The 17076-nt window shown below is 33.9% G+C and overlaps 1 protein-coding gene and 1 pseudogene across 1 annotated transcript in view; one reads left to right on the top strand and one right to left on the bottom strand.

Annotated features, from left to right (window-relative positions):
• The window catches only part of LOC133203329 (uncharacterized), a 139351-nt pseudogene that overhangs the window by 79518 nt on the left and 42757 nt on the right, over positions 1-17076 (top strand).
• The window catches only part of LOC133203344 (uncharacterized), a 41238-nt gene that overhangs the window by 5068 nt on the left and 19094 nt on the right, over positions 1-17076 (bottom strand). Inside the window, exons 5-8 of the mRNA XM_061339141.1 lie at positions 12889-13329; positions 11613-11789; positions 10892-11416; positions 8105-8359 (exon numbers count right to left, since the gene is read on the bottom strand). Coding sequence (XP_061195125.1) covers positions 8105-8359; positions 10892-11416; positions 11613-11789; positions 12889-13329 — 1398 coding nt within the window. The remainder of the gene's footprint in view (positions 1-8104; positions 8360-10891; positions 11417-11612; positions 11790-12888; positions 13330-17076) is intronic.

Below are 17076 nucleotides of genomic sequence, written 5' to 3'. Positions count from 1 at the left end.
TAGCAGCACTTTCCAAGTACTATAGAATACAACCTTTCGATACAGACAAAAATTATGTTTCACAGTATGCGGCGTAGTGTTGAACTTTTGCATCTTTGTTGTTATTGAACGACAGAGGAAAGGCTGATCGGGATTTCAAAGCACTGTCTGTGTTCATTATAAGAAAACATGATAAGAATATATCAGCGTACCTTATTCTCAATCTTTAATTCCTTATGAATCACACATAGCATTCACGGTATATGCTTTAAAATTCCCATTTCATAAATTTGTTTACAAGAATTCTCGTCACGTTTAATTTTCACTCGGCAAATATTTGATCAATAGCTATGACGTCATAGGTTTGGTATTTAACCCCTGTGATAAATACTTATCTATTTATACCACCCAAAAACGACAAGATTTTGTTTATATTATGTTTATCAATGATTCCATTCATTTCTTACACCTGAAATTAAACTTTAAATATAGATAATAAGAAATTATTATTTCTAAAGTTCACGTCATACAGCTTACTATGACGTCATATTGTAAAGGCAAGTAGGATATCTCTGGGTGTAGCCTTAACTTACCCACGATGCCGTCTTTAACTTAAGCATGTAAAACTCTAATATCAAAATAAAAATAATCGATCATTGCTTTTCAAGAAATTTGGACTGCATGAACTATTCTTTAAAACTGTAAAAGTATAGAGGATTGTTTACATGATTAACATTCTCGTCCGTAAAAGTACGACATGACACTAATATGTAGACGATATCTCTAATGAGTGATTATAATTTAATTGGCAAATAAATGACCACATCACCGGGTCGCCTAATGTTCTGTATTTCATAATTATCGATTTCTTAAAGCCAACAATTACCTGGGTGCAGTTATTGTTTTATCTATTCTACCTGAGCTGTGTGTGCACTGATGCGGCGTGAAATTTTGTTCGCATGTGTGCTTACTAAAAAAAAAAAAAAAAAAAGGTTACCTAGAAAACATGACATGTCCATTGCTAAAAATAATTTCCTCTTCTTTTAAATTTCTTTTTGCTTCTTTAGAAAAATAAAAATTCTTACAAATGTCTTAAGTTCCGGAATTTGAGGATGGCCAAGTCAATGTAAAATGGTCGACAATTTGGCGACTTATGAAAAATTTTAGACGCCAATTAAAAATTTTAGGCGCCATGGCGACTAAATTAGTCGCCAATTAGAGCGCTGCCTTATGGGGACAATGATTTAATCAAAGTTGAATATACATAACATTGGGATGCTTCAATATCAGTACGATCAACATGGCCAAGCTATTTTGGAGAGCATTATGTAAAAATTGGATTTCTGATTTTCGTACATTCTTCAACCCAGACCTCATAAATAAAAAAAAAAACAATGATTTTACACCACTTATGTATGTTTTGCTTATTATCATGATTTAGGATGGTATTTCAACTCTTGAAAAGTTTTCTTCCTATTTTATTTTCACGTTAACTCTTATAGTCTATTTTGGCATCAACCTATTCCTTGGGGTACTGATCAGAACAGTTTTTATATATAATCTACCTGGTGATGTTTGTCAGTTTATCAATATAAATAACCATTGACTATGTTGTTCATAAAAAGAAGAATTTTAAAGATTTTTATATATTCCTATGTAAAGAAAACATTTATCTATTCTAGCCCCATCCTACCCAAGGTTATATTTGCTAACAATGTCTTTATAACGATCATAGAATTTGCAAAATACCGATTTTTAACGAGGTAATGGAAACCCCTGTAACATCAATTTATCTGTAATATGACTCATCATAGCTTTGCTTTTCTTGAGAGGATTTTCAAATAATTAAGGTCTTAGGTCTTCAGCGGAAGACCCTCTTGTTTTTCTTAGGTTTCTTTTCCACTATTTTTTTTTTATTATTATTATTGTTTTTTTTTTTCTTACCGATTTTGTGCACGCGAGTTCTAGGAAACGACTCGCTCGATTTTCATGAAACTTACAGGTCTGATAGAACAATAAAAAATCTAGATGGATTTCTTTTGTTTTGATGACGTCACTTCCGGTTCCGAGCTTTCCGCGATTTAGTGATTTTCGGAGGTTCACTTTGTCCAGCAGTTTTCTCAAAAGCGCTTCTAGACAGAAACATGACATTTTTCGGCGATGATAGAGCAACATGTGTAGATGTGACAGACGCATTTCTCTTACCCCGGAAGTGCCACACTTCGTCGCTCGCTATGGCCCGGAAAAAGTCCTATCGGTATTTTTAAAATTTCTAACACCTTTTCTACAATATATTTTTACCTGTAAACAGTTTGTTAAAACATATAGAACAAAAGTTGTGTAAAATGTTACGATCTTTCAAAGGATATCAACAGTAAGGGACTGTCCCCTAAAATTAGGGAGTTACAGGGGCCAAAAGTGTTTTCCTGATATCTCAAAAAGTATTGAGAATTTGTATAGCATCATAGAAGCAAAGTTGTTTAAAATGACAAGTAGCAGCTAAGGAGATCATTAAAAGTCGTCACTTCCGGTCACACCAGAAGTAATGGTAAATGGCTCATTCTTGCTCATATGACCGTAGATGTCTCTCGATCTTGATCTCATCTCCTTGAAATTTAGACGGAAGACTTACATGTATTTGTTGCTTTGCTGCTTTGCAACAAGCTCGTCTAGTTTTCTTTATATTTCTATGTAAGACTTTGAACACCTAATTTGTCCCCACCCTACTCACAGGGGTCAAGAATTGGAAAAACATATGAATTTAGAACATGTATTAAAGCTTGTCTTGCCTTTTGAGAAAAAGATTTTTTAGTAATTCTTAATTATCTCCCCTTGGAAGAGGGTCTGGTATTTCATCTGGACAAAGTTGAATTCCTTTTACACAAGGAATTTTTTAGTTTAGTTTGGTTGAAATTGGTGCAGTGGTTCTGGGGTAGATGAAATTTTGCAAGGTCATTGATGTGATGTTAATTTAATTTAATGTTTACCAGTGTTTACCTACTTTTCTCGAGAGTGAAGAATATTTCACATCTATATGACTGCAAATATTCATAGACCATGTCTTTGGTAAAAGATCTTTTCTTAGTGTTTTACTCTTTATAACTTATAAACATAAATTTATCAACGCTATCGATAAATCTTAGTCATAGTTTGATAAAAGAGAATGTACACACATGATGTCTCGATATTATTAATATACATGTATATATATATATCCTGATATTTATTTATATATATATAAAATAAAAACACTTTAAAACACTTTTTGCAAGAGTCTGTAAAAGTTTGTGAAGAAACTGTTTCAAAACTAAAAACATCTTTAGAAAAACAATGCGTAAACTTAAAGACAGAACTTGGAGAAAAACAATATAATGTAGCTTTTTCATCTATCGAGGATAACGTAGAAAAAATGTAAGAAAACTTAAAAAAAACTAAGAGTAAAAAACTTTCTGCATTATCGAAAAGTAGGAGTGTGCAAGATGATTCCGAGCTTGATGTGCATGATAATTCATCTGCAGACAATTCAATCAAAAGTAATGAAAACAAAAGAAATTCAAATAGAGGGATATGGGAATTGCTTTTATAGATGCATTGCGTACAATTTATTTGACGATCAAAAATTTCATGCTGATGTTAGGAAAACTGTTGTAGAAGAACTGAGTGCAAATAGACAATTTAATCAAGAATTTATAGATGGTGATTTTCAAAATCATTTGAACAATGTCAATTTATTAGATGGTAGTGTTGCCTCCTGGACCACAGAGGCTGAAATAATTGCAGCAGGGTACCGTTTTGATATGGACATTTTCGTGAAATCATATTTTAATAATCAAACCCAGTGGCAAAAATACTCATCATCTGATGAGTGCAATCACAAGAAAGATTTCATGTGTCTTAATCATTCTTCAAATCATTTCAATTTTATCAAAACTTCACGTCGTCATTGCGACTGTTGCCTTTCTAATTCTGAGATATCGGATCATCCACCGTCAACTGACCCAAAAATATACACTTTGGATTCTCAGGAAAATGAATTGGAATCTGAGTCTATGGAAATACCGAATGCTAGTAATATAGAAATGGATGTGATCAATATGTCGTCAAAAAAACTAACAAAGGCACATTTGAGTTTACTGAAAAAAGGACTAAAATTTGTACCTACCAAGAAAAACATTGATTTCACGCAACTATTAGCAGACCTGCAAACATGGGAACGTAGGATGCGCCCACGAGAATACTTTATTGATGAGGAGGATGAAGAAACCCTAGAAAAGGAGGAACATTTCAAAAACACAAAATCAAAAACAAGTTGGACACCGGAAGAGGGAAGTGACAAATTGCTCGATGAATATATTAGGCAAGTAAAGGAAGACGTAATCAAGGGATTGAGTAGAACATTTTTGAGTAACATTACAAAGTCAGAAGAGAACGCTATGAGAGAGCTACTAGAAGATCCAAACATCATCATTAGACCAGCAGACAAAGGATCAAGAATAGTTGTAATGGATACAGAAGAAATATATGGAGATAACGAACAGTATTAAAGCTTAAAAGTCCATTAAACAATACAAAATAGGAGCAGAGCAAACACGGACCTCTAAACATCAGAGGTGGGATCAGGTGCCATGGAGGAGGGAGCATCCCCTGCCGACCGGTCACACCCGCCGTGTGCTCCTTGTCATGATCGGGAAATAACGGAAAAATCCGTCGACAATTCAGTGTTTAAATAATCGCCTAACAATTAGTATGAAAAACGTCAGTTAGCCACAAACAAATATGTTGATCAAGTAGAAAATGAAATGTTGAACAGAGGTCAAAGAAGACAGAAGCAAACAAATTACTAATAAAATGAAAAAGCTTATCAATAATATGCATAAAAGACGATCCATCTCATCTGATTTACGATACTACTTTCTGCCAACAAAAATTTGTTCAGGTAAATTACAGGCTAATCCGAAAGTACATAAAAAGAACCAACCATTAAGAACAATAGTAAATGGTCGTCAACACCTCACGGAGAAGTTAGCTGAGTATGTCGAGTTGCAGCTTGAGAACGCAAATAGATCGTTGAAAAGTTGCATATAGGATACGACCGATTTCTTAAAGAAAGTCTCCAGGTAAAATCAACCATTGCCGGATTCTATTTTGTTTTGTATGGATATTAAAGCACTGTATCCTAGTATACCAAGAAAAGAAGCCAGAGAAGTCATGAAAAAAGTTTTAAATGACTGACAGAAAAAAGAAGTTGACACCAACAGTATATTGGAAATGATGGATGCTGTATTAGATAATAATAATTTTAGCTTTAACAACAAGTATTACATCCAAACTGAAGGCACTGCTATTAGATCAAAACTTGGACGGAACTACGCCTGTGTTTATATGGGAGAATGGGAACGCATTCTTTTTGAAAATTCTACAAAACAACCATTTTTTTTTTAACTGAGGTACATTGATGACATTTTGGAATCTGGACAGGGACAGAAGATGAACTATACAACTTTTATGCAATTGCTAATAGTATACACCCCAACATTCAACTTGACTTACGTGTTTCAAAAATAAAAATAGAGTTTCTTGGCGTGTTAATTTCGCTCGAAGAGGGATTTCTTTCAACAGACGTGTACAGCAAACCTACGGACAAACATTTGTATCTCAATAAAACATTCAGCCATCCCGAATCTACAAAAAGCGCAATTCCGTTCGGCCTTGGCCTACGAGCACGTCGAATATGCTCCACAGAGAATGAATATCTTCATCAAATGGAAAAAGTGAAAACGAATTCAAGAAAACGCGGTTATTCAAACAACGAAGTGGGAAAACAACTTTTAAAAGTGGATAAGCTTGATCGATGGGATATTTTGAGATATAATAAAAAGAATAAGCAGTGTGACCGGGTTCCCCTTGTACTTACCTATTCAAAAGGACTTCCAAATATTCACAATATTTTAAAAAAATGTCAACAAATCCTAGAAAATTCTGATCATTTTAAAAACGCGTTCAAACACAAACCCATTGTTGCCTTTAGAAGAGACAAAAATTTTAAGGACATTTTAGTTAAAAAAAAAAACAATTTATTTTTCAAGAAAGGAAATTTGTGCGAGCCGTGTGGTGCTAAGAAATGTATTCTTTGCAAATATATTATTAAAACAAGCCAATTTGAAGCCAATAAGGGAAATATTTATCACATCAAAAATTATATTAATTGTAAATCTTGCAATGTTGTATATGGGGATTTTTTGGTAAAAAGTGTAATAAGATTGTGTATGTGGGAGAAACTGGTGGGACTTTATATACCAAAGACATGTCTTAAATCTCTCACTCATTAGAAGAGAAACCAATGACCCTGTTGCTGCATATTTTTACTCAGAATTTCACACATTAAAAGATTACTGTATTATAGGTATTGAAAAACTGTACAATAATGACATTTATAGGAAATATAAGGAGAATCTATGGAAGAAAAAAAAAATACTTATATACCATTTGGTATAAACAAAAGGGAGCACTATTGCCCCCTAAATCAATATATGAACAGTTTTGCGGTACATTATACATATAAATATGTTTATTTATATGGAATAATTTATTTTACATTATTTAGAGTCCAGATATATGTATCATTTGATTACTTTTGCAATCTTTTCAGATGTTTTTCGCGCAATTTTGATTCATGACGTTGTCTTTCTATTGTATGTACATTGTGACGTCATTATACGTTGTTCAACGTTAGTTGCTATGCATTTAAATAAACACGACTGATGAAGGCCGGTAACGCGGTTGAAATATTTCAAAAAGTGTTTTAAAGTGTTTTTATTCTATTACAAAAAAGAGACTTTGGATATATATATATATATATATATATATATATATATATATATATATATATATATATATATATATATATATATATATATATTGTTTTTCATAAAATATCTTTTTTTATGTGTTATGCTTATCAAGAGATTTATTTGCTCCCATGTCAAGTATTAAGCGTCGCCCGCGTGGCTTAGTGGTTAGAGCGTCTGCTCTAGATTTGCGAAGTAAAGAGTTGATCCTTACGTCGCGGGTTCGAATCCCACTGTGGGACGTGGAGACCGGTCCTTCGGATGAGACCGTATGAATCGAGGTCCCGTGTCGCAGTAGGTGCTGGCACGAAAAAGATCCCTCACTGCTCAATGGCCGTAAGTGCCGAGTATAGGACAAAATTTGCAGCTCTCCACCGGTAAGTGGTGGCGTCTCCATATGATTGAAAAATCCTCGAGAGGGACGTTAAACAACAAACAATCAATCAATCAATCAAGTATTAAGCCAATAATCCAAGATGATGGATCACATTTATATCTAAAGATTTTGCTCATAGCAATTTTACCATCAATTCGTCCGTACAATCAAAGAGATTAATGCCGAACACACAAGGATAAACAAAGCTCCTGTTAAAATAAGACCCTAAAACGTAGATAAAATTTCTAAATTTCGAATCAGAATTCATTGTTTGCTTTTTCTAAAGATTAAGAGAAATGAAATACTCGTGTAAAATTGGAGTTCTATTGTATATTCCAGACATACATTTAGTATGGAAAAAAATATTTTTTTTAACAAAAAGGGGTTGACAAAATGGCGCGAAACTACACACAATGAAGGAACGTCCTAATTAGTTTTATTGATGAGGTACTGGGTTAAGCGGTAGGCGCAAATTAGGCCCAAGGCACTTATCGTAGTTTTTAAAAATAGGCCCAAAATAGGCCCACGGCACAAAGAATGTTAATCTTAGTTGTAATATGTTTTGTAAAAATGGTCAATGGTCTGAAATTGCCAAGGAGAATTGATATTTCACATACAAATTTCACAACACTTGGGTGAAGAATCAAAGTGACGTTTTTTCAAGAAAGTACTTCTGCATATGAATAATAAAATACGAAAATTTTTGAGTTTTATTTTCATTGAGGAGGGCGGTGTCTTTTATGTCCATAATAACGGAAGACATGGCTTTTAACTAAAGAATGATTGCATAAAGAGTCGTACATATTGATATAAGTTTTGGGGAAAAAATCATGATTAAAATTTTTTAAAAGTTGTACATTTAATTTCATCATTTATTGGAAAATTTTAGTACGTTACACACCTCTTAAAGAATCTTCATCCTGTGAAACTTCAAATATGTCCTCGTGAACCTCTAGTCCGACTGTCGACCTCAAAATTCTTAACTCTGCCAAGCTTTTCTTTTGTAGGCGTTTAAGGAGAGTAGTTTTACCAGCACCAGCGCATCCTACAATCATCGCACGAGCTCTGTGTGTACTCTGAGTTCCCTTTTTAGCACACTCTACGTACCTATATCTCGCATCATAGTCCCAATCAAGAATTTCTTCTGGCACATTAACTGAAACATTAATACATGGAATATGAGGCCCATGGGCAACATCACTCACCTGAGCACTGAGGCTAGGAAAATTTCAGAAATCAGTTCAATAATGAAAAATTTAAATACATAAGTTCTAACCTACCCTTAAGCGGGGCGGGAACGATTTGAACAATCTTGAATCTAAACTTGCTGAGGATGTTTCCACATTCCTTTGACTAATCGTGGCTTTAGAATTTTTAAAAGATTTTTATCATTATAAGTTTGAACTTTCATTTAGGCCCAACTCTACCCCCGGGGTCGTGATTTGAATAATTAAATCTGAATCTACACTACTTGAGGATGGTTCCATATAAATTAGGGATGTCAACGAATAGTCGACTATTCGACCATCAGTCGAAAGGACCGACGATCGAATAACGAAACGACATTCGAATAAATAAATTCAATAAAAGATTGATAAGAGATGGAATTCTCCTCCTAAAATTGAGAAACCGTCTTCCCTCAGACACTGTCGATAAGATAATTTTCCTCATTAAAAACTGCTGACTTTACAAGCAGTAAGTACAGTGATTAGAAATGCTTCACTTCTGCGAGAATTATTCGACAATTAATGTGTTGTTTTTGTAATAAAATTATCTCGCTATACTGCGCTTTCTTTGTAAAATTATTAATTGGGCTTCATCTCATACATGTACCCAGGTGTGTTCCCGTTTTGCACACATTTGATAATTAGGTATAGAACAATAGGTGTTAAATATGTTTTGATAGCAATTATAGTCTGATCTCCGTCTGGGATTCACCTGGAATAACCTGTATTTTACTAATGCATTATAATAAATATTTAAGGGAATACATTCTGAAAATTTTACATATCCAATCGAAGATGAAGTTGATAGTTTAGACAAATATCCCTATCGCATGTCACCCTGTTTCTTTATAACCATGTACCCTTTATAGCCCTGACATGTTTGGACACTACGATAATTATTGTAAAATTAATATTCTTTTACATATTTTAAAGACATTTTGATACTTGGTACAAAAAGTATATTCAAATATTTAACATCATCACAGACACCATGTGTGCCCCTCCCCCCTTTATTTTAATCAGATTTAAAAAATATATCGCACTCTCATTTTTTTATGCATCCTAAAACATCGACTTCACAGACCGATTTATGAACATGATTGACGGGAAAATCGTATATTTTGGAGAAATTAGCTGTCTATTTTAAGTAAATAAAAACACACTATCCACATTTTAGGTCCATGTGAACATCTGTGTGTAACATATGATGTAACTCTTTAAAAAATTAAAAAAAAGGGATTTGGGGGTAAAATTTGTGATGTACCAGTGAAGTTTGAAATAAAATTTTAGTTTCCGAAAAAGTTTCGAATATATTCGACTATCGTTCGAATAAAGCAATCGAATATTCGACTAAAGAAAATAAATATTTTGACATCCCTAATATAAATATCACCTATAATAGCTTTGCTGTTCTTGAGAAGAATATTTTTTAAAAATTTTCCTATGTACTCCTCTGTAAAAATTTGATTGTTCATTCATTGTGGCCCCACTCTAACCCCGGGGGTCATAATTTGAACTAACTTGAATCTACACATCCTGAGGTCGCTTCCATATAAAAAAAAAAAACCAATCATGGCTTTGCTGTTCTTGAGAAGATTGTTAAAGATATTTCCTATGTATTCCTAAGTATCGTGCATTGTGGCCCCATCCTACCCCCTGGGGTCATGATTTGAACTAACTTAAATCTACACTGCCTTAGGATGGTTCAACATAAAATTACCAATCATAACCTTTATGTTCTTGAAAAGAAGATTTTAAAGATTTTTCCAATATTCTCCTCTGTGAAACTTTGATCGTCCATTGTGACCCCACCCTATTCCCGGGGGTCATGATTTGAACAAATCTGAATCTACACTACCTGAGGATGCTTCTATGTAGCTATCACCAATTATAGTTTTGCTGTTCTTGAGAAGAAGATTTTGGAAGATTTTTCCTATGTTTTCCTATGTAAAAAATTGATCGTCCATTGATCACCCTACCCCCCGGGGGTCATGATTTAAACAAACTTGATTCTACATTACCTGAGGATGATTCCGTTTAAGTTTAAACTTTTCTGGCATTGTTCTTGAGAAGAAGATTTTTAAATCGTCGATTTTTCACTAATTTATAATTATTTCCCCTTTCAAGAGGGCGTGGCCCTTCATTTGAATGAACTTGATTTCCCTTCACCCAAGGATACTTTTTCGCCAGTTTGGTTGAAATTTGCCCAGTGCTTTTTGAGAAGAAGTCAAAAATGAGAAAAGTTTACAGATAGATAGACGGACGGACAGACAAACGCCGGACAAAATGTGATTAGAAAAGCTTATTTTAGCCTTCAGTTCAGGTGAGCTAATAAGCATAATTTATCTCAAAATTAATAGCATTAATGCATCTTTTTGAGAGTAACAAATATATTACATTTTATATTAAGTTTTCTCTCTTACTTGTAATATAATTTGAATGATTTTTTTTTATTCATTTACCATTTGACATGACTTTTTTCCTTATTTCCTCAGCGACTTCCTCCTCAAAATAATTCTTTTTCACCACCAAAACATGAAGTATAGCATTTAATCCAAGCGCCTTAATGAATGCGTCCTCTAGCTTCTCTGGTAAGTATATACAACGCTCATTTTCACCTTTACAGAATCTCCAGGTACGTACGTACTCTAACAAGGAATCCACTGAAGACAGTTTGATGTAGTTCTCATAGTCGTTGTCAGTTCTCAGACAATCCATTACAAAGTAACTCATCACTTGATGGCGAACATTCTCTGATGCAAACCCTATGTTTTCTTTCTCCATTTTTACAGTTTTATCACATTTCTCCATTTCTTCAAGTGTGTCCCGGAATGTATCCAGATCGTCATGACACAAAGTGGGAAAGACCTTCACAACTTCCTGAATCTTCTCCTCTATAGTTTTTGTGCTGACTTCATAGTTTTCTGTCATCAAGATGGTACAGAGTATAGCCGTTTTTGAGGGAGTCAAAAACACACTCTTTGTTTCTGAAATTATTCATACACATTTATGTTTTATGTAAATAAAGTACTGTGTGTAAAATATTTGAATTCTTTGTCTGCATAAGCATTCCAAAGACTTATTTCGCAGAGAGAATTAAAATAAAATAAATTGATATGCATTCGAGAGATGATCCATGGAATGATCAAAGCATGTCGTGAGAAAACAAAAATAAGTACATACCTCGATTAGGTAAAGAACATACTGTGCTCGCAGAGTAAACACTTTTTATCCTCTCATTAGGACACATATCAGTCCATCTTATAGGATCCACTATCTTTCTCAGTCGGCACCATGATAGTAGGAAATGCCTTACCTTTTCCAAGATACCCGACTCTCTACACACAGGAGGAAATATACCTATAAGACAAGAAAACGTGTTAAAGCAGTCCATCATACATTTAATATAGAATATTTACATCCATGAATTTTAGTATTACATGTATCTCATTTATTTCTTAGAAAAAACAATTGCCGTTTATCAGTCAGAAAACGTCATTAAGGATACCAGTTGCATTGATTTCTAGAGCAGTAGCTCTTCAACCAATGACAGTTCAATGACCTACATTTCAATGCTACAATATAAAAACCTACTTACGAGTAAACTTACTTTAAATTATTATTCATATAGATAAGTTTTGTTTGCTTGTTTGTTTGTTGTTTAACGTCCTTCTCGAGAATTTTTCACTCATATAGAGACGCCACCACTTGCAGGTGGAGATCTGCAAATTTTTGACTTATACTCGGCACTCAGGGTCATTGAGCAGTGAGGGATCTTTTTTGTGCCAGCACCTACTGCGACACGGAACCTCGGTTTATACGGTCTCATCCGAAGAACCGGTCTCCACGTCCCACAGTGGGATTCGAACCTGCGACCTTAGGATCAACTCCTTACTCCGCGACTCTAGAGCAAATTGTAAAATTTCAAATGATTTAGAACCCTGTATATATTACATAAATATAGCCCTTTCATGAGGTCGACCCATAGATATAATAACTTCACGGAAAAACACATCGATTTATTAAAGGATTTAGCGTCTGCTCTAGAGTCGCGAAGTAAAAAGTTGATCCTTACGTCGCGGGTTCAAATCCCACTGTGGGACGTGGAGACCGGTCCTTTGGATGAGACCGTATAAACCGAGGTTCCGTGTCGCAGTAGGTGCTGGCACGAAAAAGATTCCTCAATGCTCAATGGCCGTATGTGCCGAGTATAGGAAAAAATTTGCAGCCCTCCACTGGCAAGTGGTGGCGTCTCCATATGAGTGAAAAATTCTCGAGAGGGACCTTAGACAACATACAAACAAACAAAATTAAAGAGCTTCATTTGTTATATTATTTTTTACAGAGATTGACGAAACAAAAATTCAAAAAAAAAAAAAAATGGGAACAAGCAACAACTACCAATATCATAAATGCACTGCGAAGCATGCTACAATATAACACTGGCCCAAAAACATACCTGTGTGAAGGATATGAAAGTCTATCTCAGTTTGGGCCTGAACTATAAGTCTCATTAAAGCTATAGGACAAGAGTCCAGTGGCTTTCTAGAAACATCTTCGTTAAAGATATAGGCGTCTGCATAGATGTATAGGGAAAACCCCGAGGCAACTTTTGTAAAGAAGTCTATGTCAATATCACTGAGGAGACATTTCTCCCTATAAGATCTCATTAACTGAATACGTTTGTCTTCTGAGATACGCACTCTGTTACTATTACTGTCACATTTAACAAGTTCTTCACTCTCCAGCTCCTTCACTGTCTTCGTAACATCAATGTCACCCATAGAGGCATCGCTGACCATTGAGATCCAACCATACATATCACAACACAGTAATAATGTGTAGAGAACAGCATACTGATCCGTTGTTAAATCAGATAATGGGTCTACGGGTCGTCTATCTGAAAAAATTAGCAATGCTAAAGTTAGTGGAATAATATACAGTGCAAAACTGTACGACTAAATCTAGCGTAAAGCCTACAGTCCCTGAAACGTTCTACTTTCCCACTTGAACGGTGAGCGAACGCTGAACGAACGGTGAACGAACGCTGAACGAACGGTGAAACGAAAGCAGAGCGAACGGTGAGTGAACGATGTGTGAACGCTGAACGCAACTTGGTGAACGATGTGTGAACGGTGAACGGTGAGCGGACGCAGAACGCGAACGGAGCGCACACGCAAGCGCAAAAGTGAACGGTGAACGAACGCTTAACGCAAGATGAAGATTTATTCGGAATGCCTCTGATCTTTTCCTTGCATTGAAACTATTCTATTGTATTCTAATGACTGGTGCTAAAAAATAAATAAATAAATAAACAAATCAATGAAAACTGTCCCAAGAAAGACGATACATGCACATTAAGTAAAATTATTAATTGAAGTTTCTTACAATATTTTCTGCACATATGTACGATGTTTAAATTCAACTTTTAATAGCACGATTTTTATCGCTGTAAAACATTGTAAATGATACTGAACGCTGTAGTATAAAAGATAAAATTAATCTAGTTGTAAAATAAATATGTTTATTCTTATTTGATATATAAAACCATTACAAATAATGTGGATTTTAGAAGAGAAAATCATGGACTTATAGAATGAATTACAACGGTTGTAACATTCATACATATATTTCCGTGCCAAGGCGATTCCGTGTAAAATAATGAGGAAAAAAAATTAAATATTTTACAAAGGTATGTGGACGTATTGCATAAATACACTCGTATTTTTAAATTTTAATGCAATAATATATTTATGTGTCATTTTTATTTTTTATGATGATTTATTGAGCAGACTTCAACATGTATCTGTAGACATTTCCCGGCCGTGATTATACTCGGACAAGATGATACAAAGAGGCAATCATATTATTTATTATAGATTAAATTTTCACAACTTGATATTTAAGTAATATGCTGTCATAGTTTTTATGAGAGTAATGAGAGAGAAAGAGAGAGATTCGGTTTTAACCCTCCCTTTTCCTCAAATGTTTATACCTATATCAAACGAAAAGTCTTTTTTTTTTCTAAATATATCAGGCAGTGAAAGTAACCATTTTTTATCAACAAGTACATTTATTTGACAGTCATAATCGGTTTATATTTTCCTGCTTCAAGTTCACACGAAGTCCACGTGCTTGACCTGTCAATCAAAATCATTCGACACTGTGCAGGTGTGAAAGTCTCGTCACACCGAAGGCAAAGTGTTAATATTTCCAAGAAGTTTTAACATTTTTTCTTATCATTTCTAGATCTGATTCCAACATTTCTATAAAAAAAAAATGAATAAAATACATTGGGAATAAACACTTGGAATGGTTAAGCCGCTTGAATTTGAAACATACTCCCTGCCAATTTAAAATATCACCGCCGGCACATGTATATCTTGAACTACTTTTTGTTTTATAGCTTTGTTTAGATGCATGTTTGTTTTGAGACTGAAATTTTTTGTGCTATAAAACACATTAACTTCTTTTTAAATGTTTATTAAAATATACTGGAAATACTAACTAAGTAACCGATTTAGGGGGAAAGGGGGGGGGGGGGGCTCTTAATCATATCCAATGGCAAACATATAAAGTTACGGTGAAAAATATCATTACTGGAGAATCACCTTATCACATTATCATGTTATAAAGGTATTTTTCTCTTTCTAATTAAAGACTTTATATATCTTAAGTAGAAAAAAAAAATCTATAATGTATTACATTTTAAACAAATATTTTTTTAAACCACAATATCAATTTAATTCACTCAAAATATATTTGATTAACTGGATATCCGCAGTACTGTTTTTAATTCTCAGAACTAGTTCTAACATGTATTTCTGTATTATTTGAAAAAAAAAATGTTTTAGAAACAAATATTTTCGCATTTTTGCTGCAGTTGGTAAATTACTTGACTTGGATTATTATCTATGCATTAACGATTTGTCGTCTTTAACATAACAACAAAATGTTGCAGTGCTTGAAGTATCTGTATATTACCCGTATTTAAATTTAATTTTTCAGCATCGCTCTACATAGGTACATACTTATAACAACATTTGTTTTCCAAATAAATTTAATAAATAACCTAACAGCTTGGTTAGAATAATAAACATAAATATTGTAGATAATTTTTTCCATGAAATAATGATTCTTTAAACACGATATGTTAATTATTAAATTAAAAAACCTGTAAATCCTTATTTACAAAATGATAAGTCCTTTTACTTCGGAGTTACGAATGACAATAAAGACTGAACGATAAGTGAACGCTGAACGCACGGTGAACGCACGCTGAACGAACGGTGAACGAACGGTGAGCGAACGGAAAAATGGGAAAGTAGAACGTTTCAGGGACTGTAATTATAAGCGTCGTTCATATTTCTATAGAACAGTCAGCGGTATGATAATATCCCAATATTCTATGAAATACGACATAAATTCGAATCACTCTTAAATCCTTCGATATAAACTTTTTGTCATTTTTGGAGAAATGATTCGTGTATTTAAGATGTAATGCTTCGATTCCATTAATATCTTTAAAAAAGATGACATATGGTTCGATTACTTAACCATATACAGACCCTAAAACGTGCTACTACACCTCAGAAACGAACCGTACCGTTCCGTGCAAGAATCGTACCGTACCGTGCAAGAAGCGTACCGTACCGTGCACAAAGCGAACCGTACCGTTCATGAATAATTTTGAAATAATTATGCAAGCCACGCCCCCAAAGCATTCCGAATCCTACGATGACCAAACACAGTAAGTAATTTTCTTTTATTTCTTTCGACGCAGCGCCCGTTAAAGAAGAACGGAAAATAACCTTAGAGATTCAAAATATTATTATTAAGTACCATGCATCTGGACTTACATCTGTTAATATAAGGAAACTAGTTACGACTTTAAAACAACTCGACAGAGTGTGAAGCGATTCCTTATTTGCAATGCATGATCGGGTTGTGCTTGACTAACTTTTTTTCATATTAAATGCAGCATCGTAATATTTTCATGTACAATTTATAATAAATAAAAGTGAATTAAATACTTCTTCTTTTATTTCTATAGCTTTTATCTATCCTATTCTTGTTTCTATGAACGTTCTCGGAAACCAAGACACATTGAAAAATGCATTAGGATTCTGTGCTTTTTTCCGAAACGAAGCCCTTAAAATATTTTTTTTTTATTCATGCAATTAATAGTTTTAGGGAAAAATGATTACAGATTTAGCAACAACAATAACAACAAAATTTCAACAACAAAAAATTACGAACTAAATTATCAATTTGAAAGCGGGCATGTTAAAATGCAAAATATTACGAACTAAATTATCAATTTGAAAGCGGGCATGTTAAAATGCAAACGCCTCTCAATCACTAGAAAAAAAATAAATAAAAGCGATGTATATTATATAAATAGTGCAAGTTTTTTGAGGGTAACAGTTGAAATTGACACCCCAAGGAAAACCATTGTCAACCGACGCGTCAAGATCTTCAATAAAAAAAAAGTTTGAGTTTGACAAGGAAACAAAAAAAAAGGGGGGGGGGGGGTAGCACCCAACATGGACAAATTATTCATTTTCAAAAGTTTTTGAGGACATGCATGGCTGCATATTATTTATTTTCAAGGTAATTGAAAACGGACTATTCATTTCTAACATTT

The sequence above is a fragment of the Saccostrea echinata genome, unplaced genomic scaffold (assembly GCF_033153115.1).
Source record: "Saccostrea echinata isolate AGI-Se365-2 ecotype Australia unplaced genomic scaffold, CSIRO_AGI_Sech_v1 ptg000050l, whole genome shotgun sequence".
Taxonomy (NCBI): domain Eukaryota; kingdom Metazoa; phylum Mollusca; class Bivalvia; order Ostreida; family Ostreidae; genus Saccostrea; species Saccostrea echinata.
Note: the sequence above shows the minus strand (reverse complement) of the source record. Positions and strands in the feature narration are given on the sequence as shown.